Below are 13,316 nucleotides of genomic sequence, written 5' to 3' on the forward strand. Positions count from 1 at the left end.
GGATTTTCCCCCCAATGCTCCAGCAATAATACTAATAATAATTAGAGAGCTTCCAGCTAATCAGACAAACGAGCTCAGACACAGTGAAGGTGGACTGACTGGCACAGATTCACACACAAAACAAATCCCTGTTAAGCAGAAGTCCAGACCTGCAGCTTCTCTGGCTGTATGGGTTGTGAGGCTTTATAGAATCGAAAGCCCGAGATGGTGCAGGGCAGAAATCAGCCTAAAAATGGAGAATGTTTGGTGTACACTGCTATGACTACACAGCACTGCTAAAGAATGCTGAATCTTTGGTCAACTGAGTTTAGTCAACTGATCTATAACCTCGGTTTAAAGAAAGCAAGAGTAAACTTGATTGCTCATTGCCATATAGGTCTAACATTCTATGGCAAGGAGGTGGCATAACCACACAGAGATAAATCACTTCACATAACTTCAAGACATAGAGTGATGATTACACATCCCTAGTAACATATACCCCAAGGACAAAACAAAACATAAAGAAATATTAAACTTCATTCAGCCAACTTGTTAGTTGACCTTCTTATTTTGAAACAATTATTTATATATTGTTGTTTACCCTACAATAAATAAGAAATTGTTTCAATAAGAACCAAGACTTTCTGTGAAAGGTAAATATAAAATCAAAGAAATAAAAATCCTGTAATCTCAAAGTTGAATTGGAGATATTAGGATGAAATAATTATTTACATTTCTCTTTCTTAAAAAAACCAAACAAACAGTATTGTCTAGCTTAGTTCATTGCAATGACATAATGACAATCCAGTAGCAATGAGCACCCTTGCTGACAAGACTTTGGTCACTAAATACCATTTCCCATTAGAAGGAACCAGGGATCCTTGAAGAAATGGCTGATTCCAGGTCTGAGGCAGGAAATATAGAAGATGAGACTAAAACCTCTTATTGTGCCAGAAAGCGAGGAAGCTCTGCATAGTGGCTGTGTAAACATTTTGCCATTTTTTACTCTTGACTCTTAGGATTTGTTATCTATAATCTGGGTAAGATTCCTTTGTCAGATATAGGTGCTGTGAATATTTTTCCCAGCGTGTGGCTTGCCTATATTTTAATGGTGTGTTTTGATGAGATAAAATTTAAAATTTTTATTCCAATTTATCTTTTATTTATTTTTAATTGTTAGTGCTTTTTTGTGTCTGATCCAAAAATGTATTGCCTAACTGAAGATATTCTCTTATGTTTTCTTCAGGGCCTTTATGGATCATATATCTAAATGTGAAAAATAGAACCATAAGGCTTCTAGAAGAACACATAGAAGAAAATGAATAGACAAGACACAGACTGGAGAAAAATAATCACAATACATATGTCTGAAAAGGAATTGTATCAAAATACTTGTAATGAACGTCTACAAACCAACAATAACATAAAATAACACTGCTTAAAAATGGGCAAAAAAAGATACACAAATTATCTATAAGCACAAGAAAAGGTGTTCAATATCATCAGCCACCATGAAAATGCAAAATTAAAACTACACTGAGGTAACACGTCAAGCCTACTAGATTTGTTAAAATAAATTCTGACACTACCAAATACTTCCAAAGATGCAGAACACACAGAACTCTTATACAGCACCGGCAGGTGCAGGAAATAGCACATTTGGGAGACCTGGCTGGCAGTTCCGTAAAAAGTTAAACATACATCTTCCATATATTCCAGCTATTCAATTCCTAAGTATTTAGCCAAGAGAAATGAAAACATATGTCCAGAAAAGACTTTTACAAGAATGCTCCTAATAGTCCCAAACTGGAACCAACTCAGCTATCCCTCATCAGGAAAATGAATAAACTAATTGCCATATAGCCATGCAATCGGATACGTCTCAGCAGTAACAAGGAATGAGTTGCTGATACATACAACTACAATATGGAAGTATCAAAACATGACTTCAGTTGAAAGAAGCCACATACAATAGAGTATGTAAGGTGAATATTCTTCACTGACGTGAAGTTTTAGAACAGACATAGAAAATATAACTTTAACATATGCAATTTGCTTTTGTAAAAATGCTTGCTAAAAACGGGAAAACATAACTAATGACATTTTAAGTAAAGCAGCTTCTAAGGGGCTATTGAGAGGTCAGGCGGCGCCAGGCACACTAAATTCCAGGAAGGGAATGACCACCTCCTGGTTCCAGGAACTGATCAGTTCCTTATCTAGAGGCCACCTGGCCAGACCCCAGGGAAGATAAACGATTGAGAAATGTGCTTTTCCTTATTGGGGTACCAGCTTGCTAAAGCCTACCCATAAATCTAAAGGCGCCTTAGATATCCAACTCATCCTGTCACAAAAGTCTGTCTAAAAAGCTGAATAAAAAATGCTTGTGTTAAGAGCTCGGGGCCGCTTCTGTCCTGAAAACGAAGTGACCCCAGCACGCTGGAATAAACTCCTCTTGCTTGATTGCAACGGTCTCTATCTCGTGGTCTTTGTGAAGTGAGCCATCCCGACGTGTGGGATTTGTGTGCGGTGCACAGATCTTACAACATGACTAATCTATGGTGATAAAAATCAGAAAATGGTTGCCTGGAGCAGGGGGTGTGGGGAGAAGCGGGAAAAGGGGGCTTTCTCAAGGATTGGAAATGGCCGGTATCACATTTTGGGGGTGAGTATAGGGGTGCATATAACCGCAAAACTCAGACTGAAGACTGACCATCTGTGTATTTTATGTATTAAATTATGTTGTAATAAAAACACATACAGAATGGGCAGAAAACGAATAATGACTACAATGGATTTAGACACAAAGAATTTTTTTAAAAAATACCTTGAGTCCATAATATTACTGAGAAAAAACCCCAGAACTCCTCACTGGTCAGCTCTGGAGGTTGCTACGGCACCAGCTCACGATTCAAAAATGTTTAAATAAAAAGAAGGGATCAAACATTTATCCTGCCTTTCTTGTTTGAACTGTACTTCAGAGTATCCAAAGAGTTGAGGAGGGAATGTTCTTTTTAATAGAAGAATTACAGCTTATCAATGCAGGCGGAATGTGGAATTTAAAAATCACCATTTTATAGACCCTAATGAAAGAATGACTGCAGGCAGTGATCACCTGTGGCTGATAAAACCAGTAGGTTGAAAGGTTGATGGGGAATGCTGTCATCAGGGTGACAACACCCAAACCCAGTGTTGTATCTTAACATCACCCAAAGTGAGACAGCTGGACACTGTGCATCTCCCGACGTAGTGTGATAGGAAGTTTAGAGAATGCTAAAGCATTCTTGCAGGAAGGAAAGAAGGTGGGGAGGAAGGCAGGCTCTACGTGTACTTACAGCTTGGAGAAAATGGAGATTAGAGGCACATGTTTTTTGTTTTTTTGCCCTTTTTTGAGACTGACTGCACCGTGCTCAGCCAGTGAGCGCTGTGAGTGCACCAGTCATCCCTATATAGGATCTGACCCCGCGGCTCCCAGCACTGCACTCTCCCGAGTGCGCCACGGGCTCGGCCCTAGAGGCACATGTTAAAGACGTCAAGAGGAATCAGTCTGCCGAATCCAGATTGTGCAAAATTTTATAGGGCAAACGACTTGTTTCTTCAACAAATGAATGACACAAAAATAATAAATGTGAGGGGAAATGTTAGAGATTAAAAGATACTTAAGAGACATATCAACCAAATGAAACATGTGGACCTTGTTTGGATTCTTATTTGAACAAACCAAGTATAAAAAAAATCTTTTTTGAGAAAATCTGACAGACTTTTGAGAAATATTTTTGAGAAAACATGGACTGAGTACTGGACTTTGCTAAGTGTAATGTTATGTCAAGTCTATTTTTAAAAAAAGTCTTTCTGTATTAGCAGTGTGCTTAAAGTATTTATAGGTAGAATAAGATGATGTCTGGGGATTTGCTTTTAAAAAGCCAAGGAGCAGTAACTGGAGAAAAAAGAAAAAAGAAAAATGTTGAAATTGGTTGAAGTTGAATGATTAGTACATTTGGATTCATTACGCTGTTCTATTTTAGTGTATGTTTCAAATTTTCCATAATAATGCTGAATTAAAATAAAAGAAATTAACATAGGACGTAATGACTGAATCCTTCTGAAAATTTGCTTTGAGGGAAAAAACCAAAATAATCTAAACCCTCGTCTACTCAGGGTGGAATTCCCAGCCTGTACAAAATCCAATACTACACAATTTTAGAAACTGAGGAAGGAAGCCATGTCATTCTACAACTGACAGCACATTCCTCGCTGTCCTCGGGACGGTCTCTTGAGGAAGGGTTGGTGTGGGGGGGACACCCACGCACACATGTACATACACATGTGCACACACACATCCGTGTGCTTTCAGATTTGTACCTATGTTGTTAGTCTGCTACTCTTCTTTAAGAGGATGACAATACACTTTAATGAAGACAGCAACATGGCTCTGCTCTCTAATGCCGGAGACTCAGTCTAAATTAACTTCCTCCTGAAACCAATTATTACGTGTCAATTAAAAATAAAATAACACTTCAAAAAAATTAACTAGCTTTCTCCTGCTCTTTGCATGTCCAGCAAGACTCTGTTCTGCCCTGAGGCTGGGCATCTTGTGTCACAGTGAGCGCTGGAAGGAGGAGGTGCCCTGCAGGACACCCTTTTCAGGCATGTGGCTGGCCAGAGAGCAGCGTCATGGGGCCTCTCATCTCTCCCTGGAAGGTGCCTTGGAGGCAGACAGGTGACCACTGTGGGGACTGAGTGAGAAACCAGGAAGCTCACGAACTTGCCTGAAATCGGAGTACAGAGCAGACACACGAATGTTGTAAACATTTTGAAAAACTAAGTTCTTTTCCCAGAGTATTTCAGAAAAAAAAAAAGAAGATACATAGTCCTCAACTTAAAAAAAGCATGAGCTCTTCAATTGTCCAGGTATAGCACATGTGGCAACCAGCTGCTGAGACCTGCTGGCAGGTGCCACGCCTGGCTCTTTGGGTTAGCCCATGCTCTGAGAGGAACGCAAGCCACCTTGTCCCTCTCTTGGCTAGGATTCCACCCTCTCCTGCGTCCCTTGGACAGCTCACTGCTGGGTCACAGGGGACACTACTCCCAAACTCAGCTCTTCTAAAGTGGGACTTCTCGTGTCCCCACCTTCAGACCTTCACTCCCAGAGTCCTCTAGCTAGGAGAAACCCCCTGGGGGCGACCACCCCCTTGGGTGGCTCTCTTGCCCAGGCCCCTCCTTGTCCCGGTCATCCCCTTGCACCGCTCCTTCCCGCCTGCAGCGTGGCTATCCCGGGCTTCTGCCTACTCCCCTTCTTCCTGCTCCAGGCAGCCTCTTCTCTCCACTTCAAACAGCAGCCACACGCCAGAGACGCCCACATCTGTCTCAGGCATGGTCCCCTCCCCTTGGCTCCGTCCCCACACATCACGTGCCTCCTGGATGGGCTGGAGTGTTCAGAGCCTACAGACTACCTAAAGCAGAAGGCACCGGCTACCATGCCCCGCCACCTCTGCCAGTGCTCCTGACCTCAGACAACAGCACCAGCCTCTCCCACCCATGGCCTCCACCGCTGCCACATGCCCATTCCTGGGGCTTGTCCCTTCTGCTTCCCTCCCACTGTCCCAACCAGCCCCAGCTCTCCCTTGAGACCTCCTGAGAGAACTCAGCTTTACAATCCATCTTCCACACGGCAGCCATAACGATCTTTTTTTAAATTTTTTTTTAAAAAGTCTTTTCACCTTACTTCTCTTAAATCCCTTCAAAGGAGGTAGGTTATGGGTACATGAATCTACCTACCTGTCTGTCTGTCTGTCATCTATCAACAAACTATCATCTGCCAACCATCTGTCAATCATCTACCTGCTACCTATTTGTCATCTATCTCTATTATCTACCTACCTACCTATTCATCTATTGTCTACCTACCTGCCTGCCTGGCTATCAAAAATGTCCAGTGGTCCTTAAGAAAAAGCCACATCCTTGCTTACAAATCCTCCACAATCTAGGCCATGCCAAGATTGCTGCCGCCGCTGCTGCTGCCTTGGCCTCTGGCAGGTTTTCCTCCCCCTTTCACTGCCATCCCCTGCAGTCTCCAGAACACACTGCCCCCTTGGAACTCCAAACCTTGGCATATGCCTTGCTCTCTGCCTGGAATACTCTTACCTGCACGCCTCCTCATCTGCCTATCTAAGTTAGACTCATCTTTATAGTCCTAAATAGCATTTTCTCAGGGAGGCCCCCCTCCTCCCCAGACTAGGCTATATTCCCTGCCTTACTCAACCATAGCACTCCCATCCTGTCTCTAACACTATCGCATTGGTCATTGTTTGCTTAATGCATGGTGTCTCTGCCTGACCACAAATCTCATGAAGATGGAGACCACATGCACAGATGTGAATCTCTAGCAGAAGTGCCTGCTAGAATGCAGAAGGCATGCACAAGTCTCCATGGCAAACACGTTCACATGAACTGCCGACCAGTGCATGCACCTCGATTAAAGACCAGTCTGTGACACCTCAAAGCCTACTCCACACTGGACAAGACCAGGAACTTGGCTCTGAATTCTGTCACAATTATACTCTAACCCTGCACCATAAAGACATTCACACAGCCAAAGAGGACTTGCTTCAGACCATGTCTTGAATCAAACCATGACCAACGCCAACACTGGAGGGAGAAATAAAGGCACTAATGGTCTGGTTCCCTCCGGGAGTGATCATGACCCAAATCACAACATTCAAAGGATGTAGCAAACTTGAGCCCAGGAGTTCCAAATGGATGACAAAGGTCACAAGAGACTTCTGGACACCAGGGGTCTCCATGGCAGGAGTCTTGTGGAGGGCAGGGGGATCTCTGCTGGTTGACGTGGATGCTGGATGAGGACTGCTAAAGCCACGGCAGGGCAGCTGGGGTGTATATCAGGTGGCAGTCAGCAGGGTGTGTCTGAGCCAGCTGTGGACGGGGGCGGGGGGAACAAAGCTGAGAAGAAGAGATGGGCGAAGAGACCTGTGTGAGTGGCCACTCCATGTTCAGTTGAGGTCCTGGGGCTTTGGCAACTCCAGATGGCCCCTAATTTCTAAATAACCCCTCTGAAGGAGGCAAGCATTCGAATCTATGGCCGAGGTTATCCCCATGTGCTCAGGGACTGTGAGGCCCAAATCTGTCGGGAGAGCTGCTGGTCTTCACTGCCCTGAGCCTGAATGGACTGAGCTGGGAAAGATGGCAGATGTGCCAACCTCAGTCCCCCTGGGTTGTCAAAATGACATCCCAGGTCCTCAGTGATGTGATGCGGCTCAGGGCATGGTGAACTATGCAACCAGCAATTGAGGCCTCCAGGTTAAATTCTGCTTTTTAAGAACATCATTTTTACCCCGTGCAAATTAAAATGCGCCCACCCTTTGCCCGTCATTCACCATAACATGGCCAAGCCAGTGTCTGACTCCTGCACTGGGGACTACTGTGGCACCTCAGGGACCCACAAGCAGGTCCCCTGCAAAGGCTGCACCATGGACAGGCCCTGGGCTGGGCTGTGCCAGGCAGGAAGGTTATCACACCTGTGCATCTCCAAACCCTCTTACCGCCCACCTTCCTAGAGTCTCACAGACATTTCAGCAACAATGTCACACACAAGAATGTGTGCCTTTTATTCAGTCCTCGGGGCTCCTGATTTAGCTAAGACATTTTCTGATAGTTTGAGAATCTGGAAGTGTCTTTCCACTGTCTCCCTGTAGGAATGGCTGCCTGGCAGGATTCAGCAGTCTTGGGTGCCACCTTTTATACAAGGGCTCAGAAGACGACGATACCTTTTCCTCTCAAGTTGACTGATATACTGGAGAAATGTGAAGCCACCTGATTTTGCATCATTTATAAGTAACCTATCTGTTCTCTCTTTGGAGAATTTTTTTTCTCTTAACATTTAGACATGTTACTATAATACGCCTTGTTAATAGTTTCTGGTTAATGGTACTGAAACGAGAGCTTTCCATTTCCAACCTCATTTGTTTCCTCAGTGCTGGAGAGCATTGTTCCTTGCACTGTGTTGATTGCTTTGGTCACAGACAAGCTGCCTTGCACCCGAGCGACAACCCTAGAGTCGACTCTGAGATTTATGTTCCTGAACCACAGTAAGACTTTCTGTCCTTGTGCTGCCTCTACTTACTGAGGATGAAATCAAAAAGTAACAAAAAATTTCAGAGAATAGTTAGAATGATCACAGATGGACATATTTCTTGGTGACAAAAGTCACCAAGAAAGTGTTCTAATATTAAAATTTTTCCATTTAATTAAAGCATAGGGCCTTGTGTTATTTCTCATAGGTAAATCAGTATATGTAAATGTATGTGTGTACACTACATAAAAATTATATACATGTATATGTGTGCATATATATTTACATAGGCTGATTTTTTTTCCAGTGGATAGATTTCTTAGAAATGCATTCATTATTCAACTAATGTGTGCTCTAAGCAGTATAAAATAGCACAAAATTAAAGAAGATGGGATATAGTCTGTAAAACAAAGCACTTCACATACATTATCTTATTGAAAAGGGAGCCCTGTCGTTAGGAACCTTGCAGTCAACTGGCTGAGATATCGGAAGGCAGATGCTGGTGCCTGGCTGCACAGGCTGGAGTTAGGAGAAAAGACTCACTGTGGGCCAGGGTGGCCATGGAGTGGCACATGGAGGAGGGACTGGGAAGGGGGGCACTTGCCAGGGCTCCCTTCTGATGGAGGCATGTGCTTTCCTGGGAGATGGCTAAGCTCAGGTGTAGACCAGTGGCTCGCCAACCTGAGCACATGACAGAATCACCTGGAGGGCTTGTTAAACACAGGTAGCTTTATCCTACCCCAGGGTTCTTGATTCAGCAGTTCTGAGATGGGGCTTGAGAATTTGGATTTGTAACAAGTACCCAGGTGATGCTGATGCTGCTGGTTGAGGATCACATGATGGGAGCCACAGGAAACTGTATAGAACCCGAGCCCAGACCTTGGCCTTTACAGAACCAACAGCGCTCAACTCTCACTTTAAAAAGTGGCAGAGAGGCAAGGCTGTCGGGAGTCAGCTCACAGCCTGCAGGACGCTGTGGACTATGGGAAGTAAAAGGCAGAATCATTCCCACCTCTCTAGCAAGATGCTGGCTGTGCTGGGAGTGCAGTAAGAGGCAGGTGGCTGCACTTGAGGGTGACTTCCACATCCAGATCCATCTGATAAAGACGAGTGAGCAGTAGGAGCCCCCTTGTCACTGAGAAGACAAAGCCAGGGAGCAACTGCCTAGGGACAGACTCCACTCTGCAGGGCCCACTCAGTCTGGCCTGGCAACCAGGAGTGTGGGGAGAGGGACTCACTGGCCCTGCAGGTGAAGGTGCAGGGCCTGGGGCACAGGGCTGTGCCTCCGTCAGGGTTCAGGGATGGTGACCAGCCACACAGTCCTGCCTTCCAGGCAGATGTCACCATCACCGCTGAGCCTGGCAGAGCCTTGCACTCAGATCTTTCCTGCTGGGTCACTGCAAAGCAATGGGAATCCTTTCTGAAGGTCTGTGATTATGATACCTAACAATATTGTATTGTACACTTTTAATATGCTAGGGGCATAGATCTTAAATCTGCTCACACCCCACCCCCTCACCCCATAACCAGGTAAAGGTAATGACTGAATGATTATTAACTAGCTTGACTGAGGCTCATTTCACAATGTATATGTATATGAAAACAATGTTGTCCACCTTAAATATATACAAATTGTTTATGTCAATAATGTCTCGAAACAGTTACAAAATAAATCCACAAGTCAGGGGGCAGGGGGGAAGCAAACGCCTCTGTGAGTGTGGAGACGAACATCTCCCCAGAGAGCCTTAACAATGAGTTCTGCTGTCACAGCCTCTGTGGTCCCCTGAACACACCCTGCAGCAGCCACCAACCTCGGAGGGTCCCTCTTGGCCCTGATGGTCCCACACCTGGCTTCATCTCCACAGGGACAGGCCCTCGTCCACTGCCCTGCCCTCTCCTCTGCTGTTCTATGCTTCACCAGCTCCCTTCTCATAGCATACAGAGATATTTAAATCTCTTGTCTTCAAAATAAAGTTAAACAAACATAAAAGCTCAACTCTCTCCATGCAGGGCTTCCTTCAACAACTTCCTTCCTCTCACAGGTAAGTACCTGGAACAGTTATTTGGACTTGTAGATTCTCACCTCCCATTTAACCTTCCATGTGTTCCAATCTGGCTCGTCTCCCCCACTCCACACTTCTGCTCATGTTAGGTTCCCCAGGTTTTCATTCAGTCATCTAACAAATACCTACTGAACCACAGTTCAAGCATGGTTCTGCCTGCTTGGGATACAAAGGTGAATAAAACAGAACTGTGCCCCACAGAACTTGCAATCTAGTGAGGAGAAGAGAGAGAAAAGCAATACACATAAGAAATAAGTAAATTCTGTGGTATGCTAGGGGTTGATGAGTGCTAAGGAAAAAAGAAGCAGAAAGGCTCAAGCAGGAAGGAGAAGATGGGGGCAGGGCTGACACTGAAGTTGCAGGTCAAGGATCAACATGTTGGGTTCAGATCTTTTCTTCAATTAAATTCAAAGAGGATGAATGACACATATATTAGCTATGACTATGGGCTTTACAAATTCTATGCAAATTCCACTGAGGAAAGAACCCAGCCTGGAATTGAAAGCACAGGAAGAAGAGTGTGCAGTCGTCACAAGGGAGTGATTTTAGGATGTAGGGAAGGTTCCCACCAACCCCTTCACTCATGCAGCTTGGACATTGATTACATAAGGGCACAAAGCCCTTATTCCACAAAGAGAGCTCACATGCAGATGAGGGGCTGCTGGGGTATCTTAAAGGTATTCAGCAGTGTGGAACTGTGAGCATAGCTCACTCCATCTTGAATGCTTACCACTTACTATGTCCTTTGTGAGAGCTTTGCCCATAAAAGTTATACAGTAACTAGGGGTGAGATAGAACAACAGACAGAAACAACCTGCTGACTGTAAAGAAGGAATGATTAAGTACCAGTATGGGTGATAGGCCAGCCTGGCCACCTGCACCAACATTTGGAGCTAGTTACATTAGCTTGTACTTTAATTAGTAACTCTTTTGGCTTTTCCCACTGCTTTGTGTGAACTGCCTATATAAACCTGAGCTCGACCAGGAGGTGGTGCAGAGAAACTTTGTGCTGCCTCTGAGTTGTTGTCTGCCCAATCCTTCATCCTGTATGTAAAATCCCTTTAATAAAATCCTTCGCTTTACTGCATGGAATTGCCTGTTTTGTTTTTCAGTCTCAAGATACCTTCTCAGTTTTGTGGACATTTTGCCTTTGCTCCAGACAAGCAGATAGGAATAAACCAGTGAAATCAGCTGCAGAGAGCAGGCTTTGATTGGGGTAGGGGTCCTGCACTGGGTAACTGCCTAGGTAGAATAAAAATGAGTATGCAGCACAAGATGGCAGAAGAAACTTAAAAAACTGTATACCTTACAACTGTGTCCTGAGTTGTTACTGACAAGCTTTCTTTCCCAGGGCCCAAGTATGCAGTAGGGGTCCTGCACTGGGTAACTGCCTAGGTAGAATAAAAATGAGTATGCAGCACAAGATGGCAGAAGAAACTTAAAAAACTGTAAACCTTACAACTGTGTCCTGAGTTGTTACTGACAAGCTTTCTTTCCCAGGGCCCAAGTATGCAAAGGTTCAAGACAGGAGGCAACAGACACAGAGACCCCAGTCTGGATTCCCCCAGCATCTTCACAGTGTAGTAGAAGATGCCCCAGCCAGGAGAAGCAAGTCCCCTGTTCAGTAGTTACCAGTGTTAAAGAAAAAATTATTCAATGACACTTGTTAAAACATGTTATAGGCAGACTTTATTCAGGACCGCTGTGATAAGTGTAGGGACCACTGTGATGGGATTTTGCAGTGGGGAGAGAGACTGGGCTCAACTCTAAGTACAGTGTGGGCGAGTTAGAATTCATAGCCAAGGAGCAGGGTGGGGGTCGGTGAATGGGAAATTTCTAAGAGAAAACATCAGGGGTAAGGGGGATTCTGGCTAAACTGACTTAACAGGATTCTTGCTGAAGATAGGCCAGGTGATCAGACATCACCTAGGAAATGATGGAGGATAAGAAACTTGATCAGATATGAAGAAGGGTGGGAGGTTTTTGCTAAACTGACTCAAGGTCTTGCTAAGACTGGATTTTACAGGAAGTGTACAAATGGGTTAGGAGAAGGTTCAGGAGCCTGACTAAAGTTTGTTCAAGCAGAGAACCTTTGTCAGTGGATACTAAGGGAGTCCCTCCTACCCCTGTCTGTCTTCCACTGGGATTCATTCATCTTAACTCTAAAACGAAGAGGTTGCAATGCACCAATGGTTTCTAACTTTTATTTTTTTCCAGTGGAATTCTTTCTTTGAACAAAGTCTTAAGCAGAGCCCGGCAGACAGCATCTCTGACAGTAGAGTTGATCCTGGCTGGGGCCCAGCAATGGGCACACTCTGCTCCCTCCTGGTACATCCCCTCCCACATCATGCTCCCCTAAAAGCACTTCTGAGAAAAGGGAGGGTCCCGGAACCTGGCGCTTTCCTCCTCTGGCATCTTATGGTTCTGTGATGTACATGAACTACCAAAACACATAGGATGGAAAGGGTAATTTAAGAAGATCACTTAATTTTAAGAAAAACATAAGGAAAGGACAACCCTGGATAGGAACAGGAACCAACGTCCAGAGTGGGTCACCCGGGTGGGAAACAAATCAACCCCTACAGAGGACAGCCCAGGAGTCCCCCGTGGAAGGAGGGATGACAACCCTACTAGGTTGTCCTCACCAGAGTGGGGGTGGGCCAAGTGAACCTGTCATTCATCAGCTACAAGAAGCTTCACATTCCCCTTGAGGATGGCTAAGCAGCTCCGCTTGCAGCAGGAGCAAATAAGGAGGGAGGGACACTGTGTCACAAACCTTGATTCCAAGTTCGATGTTTTCTCCTCCGTACACATCCATCCCTGGGTCCAGAAGACCAATTTCACCGAAGAACTTCCTGTTGACCACAAAGGAGCAGCCGATCATGGCTGGCGTCCTGCGGGAGACAGAAAGAAGCTAAGGTCATGGAGGCACCAGCCCCAGAAGCCCTGGTGTAGCAGTCACCCTCGAGACAGGCGCTGGCCCAGCACAGAAAGTCAAGTCACTCCTCTGAGTCCCTGAGTCACCACCCCCTCCATAAGGCTGCCTGTTAGCGTCACAACCTCTGGGGCACCCAAGGCGTCCAGGGTAACTGGGCTTCTCTATTGTCTGAATGGGGACTGTTCTCACGCCCCACATGGTGTCTGCCTGAATGGGGAGTGACTGTTCCTGCACTAGGGGCACAGCT

At 45.1% G+C, this 13,316-nt stretch overlaps 1 protein-coding gene across 1 annotated transcript in view; it reads right to left on the reverse strand.

Annotated features, from left to right (window-relative positions):
• The window catches only part of WBSCR17 (Williams-Beuren syndrome chromosome region 17), a 112,827-nt gene extending 99,793 nt beyond the window's left edge, over window positions 1–13,034 (reverse strand). Inside the window, exon 1 of the mRNA XM_008576334.1 lies at window positions 12,908–13,034. Within this exon, the coding sequence (XP_008574556.1) occupies window positions 12,908–13,015 (108 nt within the window). The 5' untranslated portion in view covers window positions 13,016–13,034. The remainder of the gene's footprint in view (window positions 1–12,907) is intronic.
• Between the last annotated feature and the right edge of the window lie 282 nt (window positions 13,035–13,316).

The sequence above is a fragment of the Galeopterus variegatus genome, unplaced genomic scaffold (genome assembly GCF_000696425.1).
Source record: "Galeopterus variegatus unplaced genomic scaffold, G_variegatus-3.0.2 Scaffold1331, whole genome shotgun sequence".
Lineage (NCBI taxonomy): Eukaryota > Metazoa > Chordata > Mammalia > Dermoptera > Cynocephalidae > Galeopterus > Galeopterus variegatus.